The sequence below is a fragment of the Hippocampus guttulatus genome, chromosome 20 (assembly GCF_054856545.1).
Source record: "Hippocampus guttulatus isolate MCC_2025c chromosome 20, RoL_Hgut_1.0, whole genome shotgun sequence".
In the NCBI taxonomy this organism is placed as follows: Eukaryota; Metazoa; Chordata; class Actinopteri; order Syngnathiformes; family Syngnathidae; genus Hippocampus; species Hippocampus guttulatus.
The window spans coordinates 4,837,781-4,857,355 of record NC_141280.1 but is presented as its reverse complement, the minus strand read 5'-3'; the positions used below and the strand labels follow the sequence as shown (position 1 = coordinate 4,857,355).

At 44.7% G+C, this 19,575-nt stretch overlaps 2 protein-coding genes across 2 annotated transcripts; one reads left to right on the top strand and one right to left on the bottom strand.

Annotated features, from left to right (window-relative positions):
- The first annotated feature begins 10,675 nt into the window (after positions 1-10,675).
- LOC147187663 (uncharacterized) lies at positions 10,676-15,384 on the top strand. Its single transcript, XM_086099967.1, has 8 exons — positions 10,676-10,737; positions 11,968-12,777; positions 13,021-13,204; positions 13,399-13,562; positions 13,743-13,837; positions 13,906-14,073; positions 14,151-14,308; positions 14,555-15,384. The coding sequence occupies exons 2-8, from the start codon at positions 11,975-11,977 to the stop codon at positions 15,086-15,088; spliced, it is 2,106 nt and encodes a 701-aa protein (XP_085956093.1). The 5' UTR covers positions 10,676-10,737; positions 11,968-11,974; the 3' UTR covers positions 15,089-15,384.
- Positions 15,385-15,587: 203 nt separating this feature from the next.
- LOC147187662 (beta-soluble NSF attachment protein-like) lies at positions 15,588-19,279 on the bottom strand. The gene is made up of 11 exons (XM_086099974.1): positions 19,076-19,279; positions 18,412-18,491; positions 18,143-18,259; positions 17,899-17,945; positions 17,652-17,729; positions 17,516-17,571; positions 17,368-17,452; positions 17,087-17,191; positions 16,943-17,011; positions 16,827-16,877; positions 15,588-16,663 (listed from the first exon to the last, which is right to left on the bottom strand). The coding sequence occupies exons 1-11, from the start codon at positions 19,174-19,176 to the stop codon at positions 16,562-16,564; spliced, it is 891 nt and encodes a 296-aa protein (XP_085956100.1). The 5' UTR covers positions 19,177-19,279; the 3' UTR covers positions 15,588-16,561.
- Positions 19,280-19,575: the final 296 nt, after the last annotated feature.

Below are 19,575 nucleotides of genomic sequence, written 5' to 3'. Positions count from 1 at the left end.
GATTCCGCTGGCCGCCGAGGCGATCTGCTGCATTGCGGGAAAAGGACGACCAATAGCCGGCAAGAGACGGTCTTAAAAACTTTGTGGAGAGGTGCGACATCATGGCCGAATGCCATTAAATCCCATCACACACACACATTTGGTGCGCCTGTTTTTTGCATAGGGGCGCATTATTGCCACCCTGCTGAATTGCATTAAAAAAAAAAAAAAGGCCCACAGAGGCAGAATCCTCCCAGGAATTCTATCTGCGCTTCCCTTCCGTTCCAACATCACTGTATCAAAGACTCTCCATGGACTTTTCTGCTCATCCTTTTTGGCTTCCACCCAAAACTTGTGACCTTTGGTCAGAACTCACTTCACCACCAAAGTCCGATACAACAATGCTCCTGGCCTGTTAATCTCACCATTCATATACACTACACCACTTCAGAACGAGACCAGAAGATGGGAATCCCGTACGATACGGCACATTTCTTTTTTGGACCGTTCCAAAGAGTCTGGAAAAAAAATGTCATATTTCGGTGTGAAACTTAAAGGGTCTTGTCCAACCCCTGATTGAATCCTTTTGTCCTGTCAGATCCATTTAAAAACAGTCCATGATGTTCCAAGAGAGGAGCTTCCTTTTAGGAGCATCTCTTCCTGTAACAAACATTAGCAACAGCGCTATCTCACCGCAGTCTCTGCTTTAAGAGCGTCGTGAGTGGCAGAAAGCATCGTAAATTACACAAATGCGACAGGCGTCCAGGGGAGAGACGGCAGCGTAATGCGAAGCAGCCATCCAGTCTCGTGAATACACGGTGAGTTTGAAACAGAATTATGCAGGCGGGTTAGATAAGAGTTATGGATGAGTTATTGTTGTGGATTCAGTTTTGCTAGCCTGTCGGGTTTTGTCCTCAAATCACCATGTCCTGGTTTGCACTCCATCTCCGCTCCTACCAGCTACTGTACATGGGAAAGAAGAGAACCTTTGCAAAGTAAACTGTCCTAATCTAGCAAATAGAGAACATATTTGACCGCTGCGGGGCAAAATAAACACTATCTTCATATTGAGGGTTTTCTTTCTTCACGCGACATGAATTGAAGCGACCTCAAATGACTTGGCTTGGGTTCATTTAGGTATCCACCTGTCACAGGACTTAAAAGTGTCCCCAGTTTTTGGTGATGCGAGCTAGAAGACACCAATCACAAAGCTAAACAAATTTGTTAGCAATGGTTAACAATCAGGCAACATGGACCTACGAATCATTTTGCGCAACATGCTGAGAGCCACAATCAAAGCGAGGTGCTTTCGAGGCTTAATGGTGGTAACATATTCATTTTTAATCCATAAAGGAACCAGGAGAGAGCCTCAGTGGCGTTGATGGAAAAGCCAGCGAGTCCTCATCTTTTTGCCTTGCCAGCGGCGACGTCGGCATGGCAACGGCGGCACAGCGAGTGACTGAGAGAAGGAGGGAAAACGCCGGTCGTTTGGCAAATGGGTCACCCGGAGAGGAAACCCGCAGTGACGGAAAAAGTGTTACGCGCTTTGCCCCTGACCTCTTTGGACACACCGTTGTTTAGATACGGCCCGCGTGTTACAACATAGACGGTTAAACTATAAACCGGATTAAATTCTGAGTTTTTGGAAGACGGCCAAAGCAAGCTTTCAATCGCGAGGTACATGTGTAAAAACGAGAGCCAGATTTGAAGGACACTGCAATGTAGGACATAAAAATGGCTGACCATGAAGTTATTTTAAATTACAAAAATATGAGATAAATAAATGTACATGGGGGGGGGGGGTAGTGGAATGTAGAAATATATGAAGAATGCAAAATATTGGGAAAAAATTAATACAATACTTGGTTAAAAAAGTATGCGACAAAAACTACATTAACTATTTGACCAAAAAAAAAACAACCTACAATTTACGTTTTTGGTAAAAATGCAAAAATATTCGGAAAAAAAGTTAAAGCATTTGACCCCCAAAAAATCCAAATTACACATCTTTAAAAATGAAATATTTGAACATTAAAAAATACGTAAAATTGTTAGCCACAAAAAATATGTAAAAAATAAAGTAACATCGTGGTGACATAAAGAAAGCTGGCATTTGCCAGAGCGCGAACCGGCGGGGCTGACTTATCTCTGCCCGCCGACTTTCGCAATCGCTCGTAAATCGTGTCACAGGTGATGCAAGGCGATATAAAGAAAGCGTACACGCACACACATTTGCACAGGGGTAGCCTATATTTCGACACGTCTGTGCGGCTGGCTCGCCTGGCGTCGGGTTACATCACCCTTCAGAGAACGGATGCTCCGATTACAGGAAAGGCAAACACAGGCCTCTGGGGTCTGCGCAAGTGTGTGCGGGGTCCTGTTGCGCGCTTATGTAACCAATCAGAATCCTCGATGCCTTTCTCTTGACGGAGGCGGCCAGCTTCGGGTTCGAGTTTCATCACTCGATTGGGCACACAGTTTGGGGGGGTTGTTTGGATAAGGGAGATGATGCACTCGTCTCCCGGAGCTGTGTCCAACCTGCTGACATTTTATGGTTGAAGGCCCACGCCTATGTTGTACATTGCCAAACACGATGACAGTTAGCAAATACGTTGGGGATTATGCGCGCGTTCCACTTCTTTCGTCCATTTACCCTATGTCGGTTGGCAAACCTTCCAAAAAATGTGCATCGCTTTGTAAACCGCCCCGCTCCAAAAATGCTGCTGAATAATTAAATAAAATCAAGCACATTTGGTGCTGAATATTTCATAAATTGTAATTTGGTCGGACGCGCCGCAGAGGTTTCTTTTCTTTTGCCTTTGAAGGCAAAGAAAGGGACACAACACATCAGCTCCCTGTTGCTGGGTGGCGGGAGGGTCGACAGGGCTGCGAATTTGGGGTGGGCATGTTTTTCAGGGGAAAAAAATATATATTAATGAAATGCAAATATTAGACAAGCTACAATCTATTCACCACAAAAAGAAAATTCGCATTAAAGCAATACAATAAAATAGATAAAATTGGAAATATGTTGTGAAATACACAAAAATATGAGATGATAAATAGAAAAATGACAAACACACACACATAGCTGTGCAGCCGCGCTGTGTTAAATGTCAGTGAATTTAGGCTGCAGAATGTTTTTACAAAGCAGGGAACCCCATCGGATTAATGATGTGTACGATTCCCACGATGATGCATGCGTGTAGCGTATACCTCCCACAGGGATAAACAAAACATCCCGACACGTGCCATGCGTGCAATCTCGGTGGTGAATATCCCAACAGTTCCTCGATTGGATGCGCTTCCCTCGGGTCTCCGTGACTCATCTCTCATCACGACGGAAAAATTCTCACACTGCCACTCACACCGGAGCAACACAAAAGGAGCCTTTTTCTATGCTTCTTAATAAACTACGCCAATGGGATGGGGGGGGGGGGGGGGTAGCCCCCTCGCCTCTCCACCCACCCCCCGCAGGCTGCACGTGGGATCACATGACTTTACCAGATGAGTCATACGTCAGGTTGCAGGCGGAAAAGACATCAGCCGTGCGCCACTGAGCCAGAAACTCCAGTGAGACTGGCAGGCTGTTGGCAGCTGCCGGCCTTCTGTGACTTTTCTGGTTAAGGGATGTTCGATTTGATGTTGGGACGCCCCCCCCCCCTCAAAATTGGTGGGGATGCGTGGGGGTATTTTTACTGTTTCACACCTCATTAGGTTGGTTAATGCCAAACCCGAAAGGTGAAGACGCATGCTTGTCTTGCATTGCAGTGAGAGCAAGCAACTGGTCTGTCTCCTACCGACAATGGCTCTAGGTACTGGACAATTCTTGTTTCAGTAAAAAAAAACATGCACTTCATGAAATATGTTCAAGATGCCATTCTACGGTGCAGGTGCACCAAATACAGTATCCAGTGAATTCAAAATTGACACTGGTGAGTCATCAGTGGGCATCACTGAAGCGAGGGTCCCTGATGAGACAGACCGACAAAGATCCCCGCGGAAAGTCTGCCACGACGATGCAGAGTTTCCATGGCAACATGGTCTGACAAGAACATTTTACCCCCCTCTTTCAAATGAGGCGCCATTTGAGATCCAAGTGGCAGTCTTTGTGTAAACAAAGCCAGGGTGGGCCGGCAGGTCAAAACTACAGGGGGGAACATTGCGTCTCCGGCGACAAGTCGGTCGACAAAATGATTGGGCCTGCGCGACCTTGCTGCTTTGCAATGTCGTGGTGATGAAGTCAAGGTGACCCCCCCCCCCTCCCAACACACCTCTGACATGCAAAGGAGAAGGAAAGGATGCTGAGCTAAATGTCCCATGATGTAATGTTGTTGGTGCTCATCTCAAGGTGTATATCTGGTGCACTTAAGTTCATCTACAGAGGTCTAACGGCTCAGATGAGTTCCATCTTGTCCACATCTCACAAGCCTGCGTCGCGGTCTCGCTCCTCCGTGTAAACGTGTCAGTCGTGGGTCTCGCCACCCCACCTCCCACAACCGCGAGCTCCTACACGCTCTCACCCACGCCATTTTTGGTCATATTCAGACGAACAGTGACTGGCTCGACAGTTGGTGGTTCTTGGAGCAAAGCTGGGAGCTCCGACTGATGATTTCGCAAGCATTCTTGTAGCATTTTCACACACATCTGGTCTCCTCCAAGACAAGTGGACCCAAAGCAAATGTGTGTGAGTCCATTTGACACTGTATATTAAGATGCGGTATATTTGACTTGATGAAAAGCAATTCGCCTTGAGCCGTTGAGTCAACAAACGCTCTTCTCCGAGAAAACCGCAAACGGCGTTTATTTTACTGGGAGTCGCTTCCCTCGGCCGCTTTAAAAGCCACGTCGGTAATTTCTGTGAAATCTCTCCTCCCCGCAGGCGATGTGCCCATCTTGGGGGTTTACTCCTTAGAATTCAATGTGCAGGTTTCACTATTAAAAGACCGTGAAAAAAAAAAGGCCGCCAGGGCCGAATTTGCAAATTAGCCGTGGAACCCGGAGTTTGTTTTAACGCTCGGTGAGGAATTATTTACAACCAACCAGAATGAGAAGCATCCATTGGATCAACAAACAGAAAAAAGCACAGCCCGTTATTGCATGTGATATCAATTCTTAGAACACAAAAAGAGGAGAACATTGCAGAATCCTTACTAACATCTTTGACATAGCGAATTCTCTCAATGATCCTAAAACCATGGTGCCATCCACTATCCACATTAAAAAAGCAGAGGCAAAAAAGATTTGCCATTGAGCAGCAACGAGCCACTGAAATTACCCCAAAATGTCGGCTGCAACACACACACACACACACACACACACACACACACACACACACACACACACACACACACTCATACAAGCACACACAAGCACGCCTGCACGCAACTTCACATCCTGACATCCATTTCCTGCAGCAAAACCTCCCTGTTATTATTACACAAGACTCAAGTTGGAGATCCGCCATGTTTGACAAGAGCCCAGTCGGTGCATCCGAGGGTTAACAGTGCGGCTGCGGTCGTCCCCGCCGCAGGAAGGAAGATATTTGCTTTGGTTGTGACACCAAAAAAAAAAATGAATGGGCAACAAACTCGGTTTGTTGAATGCTGGCTTTCCGGTAGCCTGCTGACGCCCTGTGAAGGACGATACAGGGACCGAACGATTTTAACTTTTTTACAGGTCTTGCATTAACGTCAATTGCACATTTTAAAATATCTGTTGGGGAGAGCATTCCGGGACCCAAGTGTGTCACGCAAAACAGTTTTTGCCACGCCCTATAAATTAAGAAAAGTGAAATAGTGAAAAACAGTTAAAGGCTATAGTATATATTCACAAGTGAGGCCATTGTCCTTCTTACACTTTGCACGGGTTTTCACCGATTCTTACTCGAGACGTTTAATATATTTGGAAACAAATCTCTGAAAAAAACTTTGGAGGGTCTATCATATTTTGAAATAACTGATGGAACAGCACATAGGGAGGTGATAGCTTTGCATTTTCTCACTCCTTCCAATTCACATTCAATCACAAACTTGGAATACTGTTTACGTGGCTCCATGCGGGTTGAAGCTGGGAAAAATGGGAAAGGAACGGGAAAGCCTCCAGAATCAGGCACACCGACCAAGCGTAACATTCCACATGAAACCACGTAACGTGTGCGTGTGTGTGTGTGTGTGTGCGTGCGTGCGTGAGCCGTGTGTGTGCCATATGTGATTAGAAGGTCGAGGCAAAGAGGGAGACGAGTGATGCAATTCCCCGGAAGCAAAACCAGAGAGGACACGGGGAGGAAGTAAGGAAGGAGGAGGAGGAAGGAGGGGAGGGGAGGTTGCTTCTGTCGGACTCTGCGAATGTGCTGACGAAACAGTTGCATTTGGAGAAAACAACTTATATCTACTCGTCTTTTATCTAATATTTGTAGATTTTTTAAATATAATACTTCTGTTGTTTTGTCTAATTTTGTAAAAAAAAAAAACTGCAGTAGGGGCGGGGGACACCCTGAACTGGTTGCCAGACAATCGCAGGGCACACACAGACGAACAACCATCCGCGCTCAATTTAGTGTGTTCCATGAACCTGGCACGCATGTTTTTGGAACGTGGGTGGAAATCACAGTACCCGGAGAAAACCCACGCAGACACAGGGAGAACATGGACACGCCACACAGGAAGACCAGAGCCAGAATCGAACCCTGCACCTGTGCACTGTGAAGCCGACACGCTCACCAGTCTTCCACCGGGCTGCCCTTTGTTTAATGTTTTATCAAATTTTTATTCACGTTTTTTTTTGCTGCATATTTTTGTTTAGGTTTTTTTGTTGCTTATTTACTCATATTCTTCTTCGTTTTGTCATCAGTTTTGCATATTTCTCCAATATTTTTGCCATTTTTTTCGAATATTTATGAGTCTTCCCATCTGATATTTTGCACATTTTTTTGCATTTTGTCTAGTATTTGAGGACAACAGGAGGGAAGAAGCATCAGGAAGGAGTTTGAAGGAGGGAATGCTGTTTGTGGGGGCGCTCTGGAAAACGCACTGAAGGGAACTGTTGCGTTGTGGGGAAACACCTGACTAAGCGTGCCACAAATGTTACCAAAAAAGCGTGTGAGTCACTTATTAAGGCTGCGATCTATTTTGGCTGCAGGAGGTAAGCCCTCTATTTCTGAACACGGCGGCAGTGGCAGCGAGCGGCCGTCCGTCCTTGAGCCTCTCAAGTGCGAGATTCGGTTACAACGGAGGGAACACTGGCAAGGACGAATGAAGGAGGAGGAGGAAGGAGGGAGGGAGGAGAGGAGGGGCGCGGGGGGCACTTGGGACACAGGCGGTGAGTCAGAGGCCAAAGTAATTCCATCTTGGAATTCAGTCTATCGTTTCATCAATGGAAGGATGGAGAGGCTAGGCTGATCAATGAAATGGCAGCGAGTGTCAAATAGTGATCTTTCCAATGCCTTTCATTTCGTGAAAATGAGTCTGCGGACATCGGATGAAAGCGTCTTTGTTTTGCACATTCCCACACGATTATTTGCTCATTTGCTCGGCATTGTATTGAGTCACTTTGTGGCTTTGGCAAGCCAAAGTCTTTCCAAAGAAGTCCTCTGAGGGACACATTTAGGAAACAATAGGATTCATTACAGCAATGTTTCCCAACTTTTATTGAGCCAATGCACCCATTTTTCAGGAGGAAAAATCTCACCCCAAAATAATAATGTCACAAAAAAGTATGAAAATTTAAATGAGAAACTTAGCAGCCTTCCTCGGTGTCCTAACACTTCAAACAACAGATATTTGAAGACAAATTGTGGAGCAACACGTTTCCCAATACAGTATTCACCGGCATATATTCGTTATCCATTTATCCACTGAGAATTTGTCTGCATGACTGTATTGTACTGCCCCTGAAAAACATGACATTTTTGTATTTTTCCACCTATTATGTTTTGTTTTTTGTTTTTGTGCACCATTTTGCTTTATTATTTGTGGGGACATTTCTAATGTTTGTGTCTATTGTGGCTTAATTTATTTTCTCGTATTTTGTATTTTATTTATTTTTTGCCAGTCGCTGAGGCCACAGTGGTGCACTCGCCGATGGTGTGGATGGAGGTGTAAATGGTTGTTTGTCTCTATAGGTGCCCTGCGACCGACTGGCAATTAGTTCAGGGTCTAGTGATGAGAAATCTGCTGGGATAGGCTTCTGCGACCCTCTTCGGGAAAATCTGTTACACTTTGGATCATATGATGTTTTCTTTGAATGTAATGTGTTACATCACCTGACCAGCTGCGATGAATCAGATGCTTCTTACTTCCACTTCTTGTCCTTGACCTTGTCTGTTTTATTGTCTTGCCAACTATAAAGGGAAAAAAAGGCAGTGAGCATCCTCCTTAGATCAACATGACACAAAATGTCCAATCGTGCAATAGGAGCAGGGAGCCACAAAAAGCATGTTGCTGAAAGGAAATCTTTGGCCTCATGTTGCTGCAAAAAGCATAGAGTCTCATCAGTCCAACAAAATTTGACCACAATTACAAAGGTCTGCTTTCAACGCTGTGGTGTCCTCATCTTGCTCTTGAGGTTCCGGCTCGACTCGCCAGGGCTAGACTCTCGTGGTTTGGCATACAGCCAATCGAGACAAGCCTGGACTCTTGTCTATGTGTGTGTGTGTTTTATTGCAAACTCACCCTTAAAATTAAATGTGTTTAGTCACAGTATAGTCTATCACCCTAACGATAAGATAATCAAGGTTCACCCCCTTGAATAACATCAGCAAATAAATATGTTAGGTTAGCACATGCGCCTAACAGTTCTGAGGTTGGGGGTTCAACTGCAGGCTCCAGACTTCCTTATGGATTTTGCATGTGCTTTTGTAGATTTTCTCCAATTACTTTGGTTTCCTCCTGCATTCCAAAACCATGGATGTTAGGTTCATTGACAACTCCAAATTATCCGTAAGTGTGAATGGTTGTTTGTTTATATATGCCCTATAATTGTTTTGTATCGTTCCAGCATTAAGACTGAGAAGAAAACACACAATTGAGGTTTTTGACGCTTGCTAAACCAAGGTCTGAACTGTAAGATCGTAGCACCGACTCCACAGAAGGGAAAAACATGAATGGAATGATTGATGTTTATTGTTGAATGAGTCTGAGGGGAGCGGAAGGCCAAACCACCGCAGAACACGGAGCTGGACCCAGTGGCGGTCGGTCTGGCTCAGCCCCAGTGCGCTTGTCTGGTACAAAGAGAAGACTGCGGTTCTTGGAGCTCATACACCAGCGCTTCACCGCTGCTTTGCTCTCTTCCCAGTTAATTTCTGCATTTTAGCATCTGCTGCCGAGTATGAGTCATATCTGGGGAGAAGCTGCAATGCTTTCGCATTGACATCCGATGGATACACTCCATCCAGATTACACGGTTTTGGTGTAGATAGAGGGATTTATTTTCCACACATCTGTCATTATACTCTGCATGAATCTCGGACCAAGTAAGGGCAGTGGTATTCTCGACCCAACAGATAGGGCTACAGTTAAAAAATATTGTAACAATAAACGTGAATTACTGCCCTCTATGGGACTGGAAACTATTATCTTTTAATAGTTTTTCTTTTGATCAATAATATAAACTTTGATAACTTGATATTTTCGTCCTTCACCCTCAATCTGATTTAATTAAATGTTTGGGAACCCTTGAATACAGTGACAAGAATAAAATGAAATTAATTTATGTGAGTGCAAAGCTCTGGCCCTGCGTGTAGTATGAGTCACCGAAGCGAGGGAGCACTGCAGGCTTGTAGGATTCATTATGCTAAATGGGAGCTGTATAGATTTCTTTGAGGAGGAGACAAGAAACCTTGGCAACAGCAGAGCATTCTCCACCGTGCACGTAGCGTTGCATGGATATTTACAATGTGTTTTGCATCTCGGAGGATGATTTATGCCATTCTGAGTATGAATGGCTTACTGACACTCTCCCTTGAAGGTGCTTGGTTATCAGATGTCTCTCTTACCTAACTCCCAAGTTATTATCAGCAGGAACGGACTATTTAATCACCTCGTTTTTTCGTACAACGTTCAGTACTAATTAACTGCTGGATGTCAGAATGAAAAGGGGAGAAAAACTGAAAAGGATGAGATGTAACCGTATGTATTGTACTGTATACGGTAGTTTATATATATATATTTTTTTAAAGCTAGTTGGCTCGCTATGTTGACAAGCTAGGCAATAGCGCCGTCATGTGGACAAAGTGTGAACCTATAACCACAAGCTCCTCGCTGATTTCCATGTGTAAATTTTAAAATAAAAAATATGCCAATAAATCATCACAGAACACCAATAAAGGCGAAAATCATGTCAAAAATGTGCCATTTTAGCAAGGACAGAGAACAAATACATATACGGTACAGTACAGTATAAACCTTCCATCTAAAAGCCACATTGCGCATGCGTAAACCCACACTGGGCCTTGGACATACAGTATACGGAGTCTCTTTGGAGACAAACTAGGTTAAAACTGTTGCGAAAGCGACTCTTTGTGAACAAATCTTGTTAAAATTTGTCACATATATTGACAACTGACGTCCCTAAAAGAGCACCCGTGATAAAACTGCAAAGTATTGCTTTTATTTTTATTTTCTTCGCCTTCATGTTGTTTGTCTAAGCGGAGCTGCCGTCCATCTTCCCCTGCGGATTAAGTTCCGTGTGCGTTTCGAGTACGCATAGGGATCGGCGTTTTCGACTGTTCAGAGGGGCTGCCATTTTAGCGACCTTACGGTAAGAAAGTCGTTGCGATCCTAAAATTTGGAGTATGAGCCTCAGCCCTGTTTTCTATGCAGTTTAACGGTGGCTTTCGTTCGCCCGTATTGCCAGGACAACGAAATGGGCACAGATTGTATTGGAATGTAAAAATAATATGGGCTAGCGTCGTTATTTGAATGCATCTTTCCGGAAAACGTTTCTGCATGAGTGCCATTGGGCTTATATGTAACACTGGCTATGATCAGCACTGGCTATGATCTACACTCTTTTTATTCACACATTTATTAAAACACAGATAGTAGGTATGCAAGGATTAAGGTTTCAAATTACGGCTATACGGTCACTGTTGGGGTTTCAAGTTCAGGTATTGAGTGGGAGAACCTAAAAGTGGTGGTAACCCCTTCCTTTCTTTGATATCTAACTTGCTTCGGCCACCCTTCTTACCCTCCATCATTTCAGACCACCCTGCAGCTCTCCGTTTCGTCTTTGCATACATCAGTTTAAAAAGTGTAGAGCAGTGCCTTGAGACTCGGGTTTCAGCGAGCTCGGCGACCATGCTCAAAGGATCATTCCCGATTGAAATGAAAGGAAATGCCAATATTCATTCTTGGACCCCGCCCCAAATTCAACCACAATGTAAAGAGTTTGGCGGCCCGGTAGCCCAGTGGTTAGCACGTCGGCTTCACAGTGCAGAGGTACCGGGTTCGATTCCAGCTCCGGCCTCCCTGTGTGGAGTTTGCATGTTCTCCCCGGGCCTGCGTGGGTTTTCTCCGGGTGCTCCGGTTTCCTCCCACATTCCAAAAACATGCATGGCAGGTTGATTGGACGCTCTAAATTGTCCCTAGGTGTGAGTGTGGGCGTGGATGGTTGTTCGTCTCTGTGTGCCCTGCGATTGGCTGGCAACTGATTCAGGGTGTCCCCCGAAGACGGCTGGGATAGGCTCCAGCACCCCCGCGACCCTAGTGAGGATCAAGCGGTTCGGAAAATGGATGGATGGATGTAAAGAGTTTGTTTTTGTTGAGAATAGCATACTATTATAATTTATATTAAACAAATATACAGTAATTACAGTTGTTTTTACATCAATGTGTGTGCCTAGGCCACCTGGGGGCAGTATAGGACACAGCTAACGTTATAGTACACACCTAACGTTATACTGTACATTGACCCGTCTCTCACTCGTCACCACTGTACCTCTTCGTTGCACCCTGTAACACCTGCCGTTACAACTCTTGTTTCCATCAGTCACTCTATGATGGGCATGGCGGTGGTCCAGCTCAAGTCCCAAAAACACCACAAGGATATCCTGGACGCCCTGCACCACCTGAGGCTGCAGGGACACCTGAGTGACATCACAGTCCAGGTCGACTACCAGGGCCACTCACGGGCATTTCAGGCTCACCGGGTGGTCCTTGCCGCCTCGAGCGGCTACTTCAATAACATCTTCCTGTCACTGGATGCCATCCCAGACCACATCCCGCTCTCCAACATGCATCCATCTGACTTTTCAGACTTTTTGGAGTTTGTGTACACTGGTAAGGCGAAGGTGGCCCGGGACAGGATGGCCGATGTGCAAGCGGCGGCCAAGATCTTGGAATGCAGAGAGCTAGCCAGGGTTTGCAGCATGAATCGTAAATCCCGGTCGGATGCGGTAAAGGAATCGTCACAAGTGACCACGACTGGCAAAAAGAAGAAGCCATTGAAACCTCAGCTTCCTCAGAAGAGTTCAGAGCGGCTTTCAAAAAGATATAAGGTGAAGACCACCAAGCTCAAACTGAGTTTGGGTGGCCGCAAAGTCTTGCAGAGAAGTATCCCAACTAGAAGCGAGGAGTATAATGCTGAAGAGGAAGATGACTATATGTACTCGTCCTCCCCCACCTCACCTCACTTTGATGACAACACACTGAGTCTGAATGATACGGAGGATACATTGCTGTTGTCCGGGGGTGAGGAAGAGGACATCAGGGCGTCCAACAGCACCTCCAAGGGGAAATTCTCGTGCAGTGAATGTAATCGGTGCTTCCACTACGAAAGGAGCTACCTGAAGCACATGAGGTAGGTGCCCGGTTGTCCGGGGTTCCCAAACCTACTTTTGGTCCAGGGACCCCTAATTCAGTTATTACCGTGCACATACATATTTGTCAACTGGAATCTAACCTGCCACACGTTTTACTAGATTAAACACAGGAGGATTTTATTTATCATCACTGTCATTTCGAACAATATTGGATAATTCAGAAATCATCAGGGAAATTTTGGAGTCACAACTCAACTCGTTGTCTTCCGCTTCACGCTTAGCACCTACCACGGAGTCAAAGCTGACCTGGTTTACCGCTGCGAGACCTGCCTAAAGACCTTCTCCAACCGCAGCAACTTGAGGATCCATGAGAAGCACGTCCATAGCAGTGAGCGGCTTTTCACATGTGAGATCTGCGCCAAGACCTTCAAGCGCAAGAAGGATGTGGTGCGCCACCACAAGCAGGTCAGGTTGCAAATGGGTGAAAGACATCTTGTGAATTTCCACCAGGGTTCTGGTAAATTCCCATGAGAATTTCAGCTGGGGAATTATGGAAAATTTCTATCGGAATGTATGGGTATTAAAAAGCAACAAAGTCCTGCAACTCGAGCACCAATCCTTTTACCGCATTTCCTGACTCGTCCACCTTGCCTTTTTAGGTGCATGATCCTCATGTGCACCAATGCTCCGACTGTGGCAAGTCACTGAGCTCCAAAGCATCCCTAAAGTTGCACAAGCGGACGCATAGCGGCATCAAGGCCTTTGTCTGCACCGACTGCGGAGCGCGCTTCACCCAGAACTCGGCTCTCAAGATGCACCACAGGTACGAACTTGGCCACGGAACGAATTAAACTCACGAGGTACCGGTGTACTCTATTTACTCTAAATAATGCATTTTTGTTCATCTATTGATGCCAGCAAGGTATAGTGACAGTCAAAACTACTGAATTCAGCTCCATGAAATGGCAGAGAAGATTTATGTCTGGCTGTTGGTTGTCTTTAGAATCCACACGGGCGAGAAGCCCTTTGCCTGTGATGAATGCGACTCCCGCTTCACCCAGAAAAGCATGCTGGCCTATCACAAGCGCTCGCACACGGGTAAGACGACAACCCAACTACGATCTTGTCCTTTATGGCGCTTTCGTCAACTTTTGTTGTTGTCCAAGGTGAGAAACCCTTCATGTGCGAGGCCTGCGGGAAGAGCTTTGCCTCTAAGGAATACCTGCGGTATCATTCCAACATCCACACCGGCTCCAAACCGTTCAAGTGCGAGCACTGTGGCCGGGGCTTCGCCCAGAGGAACTCCCTTCGGCAGCATTTGACAGTGCATACGGGTAAGCATTTGGTTTGGATCTTCCAAGTTTGAAAGCTGAGATTGTCATTTGACATCCCGCACCCTGCCCTGCCCCAGGCGAACGTCCTTACGCCTGCACTTACTGCGACAAGCATTTCACACAGCTCAACGCTCTCCAACGGCACCAGCGCATCCACACCGGTGAAAAGCCCTACATGTGCGGGTTGTGCAGCCGCACTTTCACTGACAAGTCGACTCTTCGCCGACACACTGCGGTGAGTTACACGCCGTCTCGAAACTTGACTCGAACAAAAGACCTAACAGATGGAGAAATAAAAGTGTTGGAACAAACAAACAAACACAAAATTCTGACCGACTAACCAAAAACTATCCAACCACTAACGTAACACTAAAAGCAAAAACAAACCCCAAACTGAAAATAAATTAAACCATAGTACAAATATAAAAAATATAATAAACCACATCTGGTGACCTTTTCCTCCACTGTGTCCCAACTTAAGACTCATGATGCCAATGCCCCGTGGAAGAACTACCTGGTGGTCTTGGAGGGCAACGTGGAGGAGAAGAAATCCAAGGCTACAACGCAGGAGAAAAAGAGCGCTGCCAAAAAAGCATCGAAAAGCAACGTCACCTCTCTCGCTGCCGCAGTGCCTCCCGAGTCGGGGCCCATCACCCTGGTGAATCATGACCACCTGGGCATGGTCACCACCATCCAAACTGAGATGCTGTCTCGGGATCAGGCGGTGACGTCAGATGGCAGTAGCGGTGGCATCACGTTGGACAGACCGTTTGCCATCCCTGTGGAGGCAAACTGCTCCGAAAGCACCCACTCGCTCCCCGTGGATACCCCCTCCATGTCATCCCTGCTGGAAGAGGCCGCCTCGCACACCATTCTGGCTCACGAGGCCGAAGCGGCGCAGCTCAACATTCTGACCGTGGTCGTGTCTGACAATATGTGTAAAGATGAGCAAATTCGGCAAAGAGCGTCAGAGATTAAAGGAGATGACGGCCAAGCCAATCCTGAGAACGTGTGAACGTAAATACGAATTCCATTGGACTCCATGTTTAACAGTCATGGCTGTATTAAATCATTATTTGAGCTTATTTTTAGCTGTTGTACTTGCTACGTGAATTATGTTGTGAACATTAAAGGAATTGAGATTTTGAATCAAAGCAGAAATAGTGGCTGGCAGCACACCACTCATGAAAACTAGTTACAAAAAGACGTTTTCTGGCATTGTTATTGGGGTATGCATAATTCATAATACTGGGTTATGAATTGCAAATAAGGAGCCCTGTATCAACAAAATAAATAAAAGATGTCATTACATTTTGGTCCCAGATAAATGAATTGACAAAGTGTGTTAGCATAAGGACATTTTTTCTATATTTGCTGGGAGTTAAACCATTAGCATATTGTAGAATGTCATTCAAATCAATAACTCCAATGTGTTTTGAGTTCTTCTGTGGAACACAAAAACAATGCGATTTTGGATGACTTGGGTGCATAAAACATGGCTGTGGAGCCTAACGGATAGAATACAACTTTATTGTCCATTTGCACAAGCTTCAGTTTTTTTGTGTTTTTTTATTTTAAAGAATAGGCTGGATACTTTGGTGATAGATTGGAATCGACACGGGTGGGGAGGGGCATGCTTGGCGAGGAGGTGGAACGACATGAAATGATAGAGAGCTCCCAACATGGCAGAATAGCCGTCAATAAGTATTGAACCGGACAAAATCAGTCATAATTTTAAATAAAACAATCCTGAGGTATTCCACGCACATGGAGAGGAAATAAATGGCTTTTGATATGCATAACAGTCTCTTTTAACGCATTTCTAAACTTTCTGAACCCGCGAGAACGTCGTCATAATGTGTTTTAAGTAGAACAGGATTGATATTGATAATATTTGCTACAAACAGTTCTGAATTTGTGAGAAACACGAGCAATTTGAGAATCTTTTCGCAAGGTTTTAGTGCGCTTCCTTTAACCTTCATTGTGTCGCTCGCAAGAGGATGTTGTATGTGTCACAGTAAAGAAAAAAAATTGTGCAACTATTGCGGTGGATCGATAACTGTTTCTCTCCAATGGGGGGAAAAAAAACTTGTTTTAAATTCAGACTCAACCACCATGATTTTTTTTCTCCCAATCGGATCATGACCCAATCGTGCTATGTGAAAGGTCACAAAAATGCAATTATATTTAGCCATTTCAAATATTAAAAAGCATACGTATCGGCTGCAAAGGTCTTGTTTCTTTATAGTGTCACACCTCATTGAGAATATGGGAGTTACAACGACAAAAAGAAAAACCTTGAATGACTAACATGAGGTATACAGAAGTGTTCCACTCGAGAGGAGTGGATGTGGAAATGCTTTACATATCGACTGGATTTGGACGGAAACGCCACTGTAGCACAATGTTGTGTTGTGGGTGTGTGTGTGTGTGCGTTTGGGGGGGCGGGGCATGCGCATAACTTGATTGTGTGGGCGTCCGCCTACTCTCATTTGAGGTCTCCCTCGTCACCCTGGATGGTCTTTTTGATGCGCAGCAGCAGCGTGGTGTGCCACTGGTCCAGACGCGAGATGGAGTCAAACTCCTTGACCTGAACCACAAAAGCACGGCACGATTGTCAAGCATAAAGCAGATGGCCACGATGAAGAGAAACAGGTGACAAAAGGAGAGAGTGTGGATCAGCCAAGAACAAACTGGCCAATCTCAGTTTTAAAAATCAAACGTGGCCCTTGAGCCTCCTGAAAAAGACTTACCGCCTCTGTGAAGGCCTCGCTGTTCTGTTCCTCATGTGCCTCCAGCAGTTTCTTAAACAAAAAAAAGTAGATTATTAATACTTTTGTTTGAGAAATAAAAACTGAATGGCGGTTACCTTCAACAGTTTGCATTCTCTCGAATCTGAGAAAGCCGGGAACATTTCCTCATATTTCTCCACAGCAATCTATGGGGAGGACACACCTGGATGGGAGAAGGTCTTACCAGCGGTGTAGAAGAAACCCTCAAGAAGCATACTTGCCTTAGCGTTGAGCTCGTCCACGATGAAATGACACAGCGCCGCTTTGAAGAAATACTCCTTTGCGCTGTACTTAAGCAGCGGGTTGTCCATCGTGTTGGCGCCGACCTGTTTGTATTCATATTCATAAAAATCATTCAGCCTCATTTATAGATACCAATTATACCATTTAATGAAATCAATTTCCACACTCATTTCAACCAAACTGTCAACTAAGTGTACATTTTTAGTAATTGTTGTCCCACAAGGATCAATGCCAGACTCCATTTTGACCACGCTTTTACCTGCTCGTAGATCTCAATGGCCTTCTGGTACTGCTCCAACTGAGCACAGTAGGCCCCCACCTTCAGCAAACACTTGTTGGCCGAACTACAGGAAGAAATCACATCACTATTCTAATATAGATTTCTCGCAGATAGCAATTTTGAATACCTGTTAGATTCCTCTCCCTTGTAGTAATCTGCCGCTTGCTCAAAATGTGCAATTGCCTTTGCAGAAGAAAAACAAACACTATTAAGTATTCTCGGGCAATAGTGGCACATATTTCCAGAATCAATTAGAAGTGTACTTTTTCGATGTCCACCAGGTCAGCCTCGTAGATTTCGGCGATACTGATGTGATGTTTGGCAGCGATGGTGAATCTTCCCTGGAATGGATTTATTTCAATGAATTATTTAGTTGTTAAATGAAGATATTTCTACCAGTGTCAATCAATTTTTTTTGCAGTATTACCTTTTGAGACAGCTTTTGTGTTGGATAACGTTATCTTGTTTTGCTAATGAAGTGTCTATTTACTACATATTTTGCTTTCTTACCATGTCTGTGTAAATATCGACGGCGGCATTTAAACACTTGATTGCCTCTTTTGGCAGCATAAAGAAGAAGAAAAGGAAGAGAAGGAGGAGGAGAAGGTGAATGTTAAGTCATGAAAAGTGTTAGTTTACATGACAGAAGTTAAAAACCAGAGAACACAAAAAGACACACAAAATGGCTACTAGAGACAACAAAATGTGTACAGCTTAAGCATTCCCAGTTGATGTTATCGGTCCAGAGGCTCACCGTTGGGATCGGACTTCTTGTATGCGTTGCCGGCGTCGATAAAACTGGTGGCGCTGTCGTGTTTGTTCTGCAGCTGCATGTGGAGGTGCGCAGCCTTGCAAAATGCTCCACCAGCAGCTAAAAAATGTTTAAAAGAGTTATTTAACATTCAGGACCATGAGTCAGCATTAACTTGGCAGCACTATCATAAAATGCTGCTCTGTGCAAAAAGAAAAACATCCTTGCAGGTGTGGGGGGTTTTATGTTTATTTTTCATGTTCTTAGCTCACCACTCCAGTTCTTGGCCATCTTGAACATGTTGGCTGCTCTGCAGTACATCTCACAGGCCTCCTCCACTTTGTGATGTCCTCTATGCAGAAAATAGAAAGGGGAAAAGGTACATGACACCTCAATAAAGCCCTGTATAGTGTAAGCCATTAATTGGAGTGGACTCTCTTGAGTTCAGTCTGATAGTAATGATAAACGAGAGAGCCAGCCAATCATGCTAAAGGATGACATTACCCCATGGCCAACCACATAATTACCGACGTTACTAAACATTAATTTTGCCTTTTTAAATATTTTGTCAGTTATTTGCGTCATAAATTCAACCAAGGAGGAAAGTGCTGAATAATGCTAATGCAGTCATCTTAGTGATTTTTCTTTTATGGATGATGTGGTGCCAAATTCACGATATAAGTGATTAGCCTGCTGCCGAAAAGTAGAAAAAAATGTCGTGAAGGAATACAAATAATCATGATGAGCTAGCTTGTTTAAAGTATCAAGAGGCTAACCAATGAGTTCGCATATATAACACATGTCATGCCCTCGTAGTTGAATGTCTATATTTATTTGTGTGTGTGTGTGTTTTAACTTAATACATGAACAAACCGGTTCTAGGCGTAAAGAAACGGGCTGTGTGCCAGGTAATGTCACGGAGAGCAGCTTACTTACCCGCCAAACATCCCTCCCAAAAAAGAGCCCGACGACTTGACTTTCTTGTCGGCGTCGGCCATGAGCTGTATCGCCTCTTTTTCTTTTCCACTGTTGTCCATGTTTTTAGATTATAAACTTTGCAGAAAAGAACCGCAGAGGATTGACTTGTCAGGGCAGGGATTACGCAGAGCGGTTTTGCGCAGCAGTGTGGTTCTTAGTCACTTCGACTGGGCACGGTGGGAGTTGTATTTTTACGTCAGCGTGTGCGCATGACTTTTGAGTGAAAAAAAACTACAACTCCCAGCTCAATGTAAAAACGAATGATTTTTACACGAACGGAAGCGACGTTAAACACCAGTGTCGTTTTTCGTTGTCATGTTAACATTTTACACTGTATTGTTTCTTACACTATACCCTACCTCCTAACACCATAAATACAAAATGTTAAAAGTGAAAGTGACTTATAAAGTAGCTCACAATTCTGACCAACAGATGGCGCCAGACTATTACATTTTACG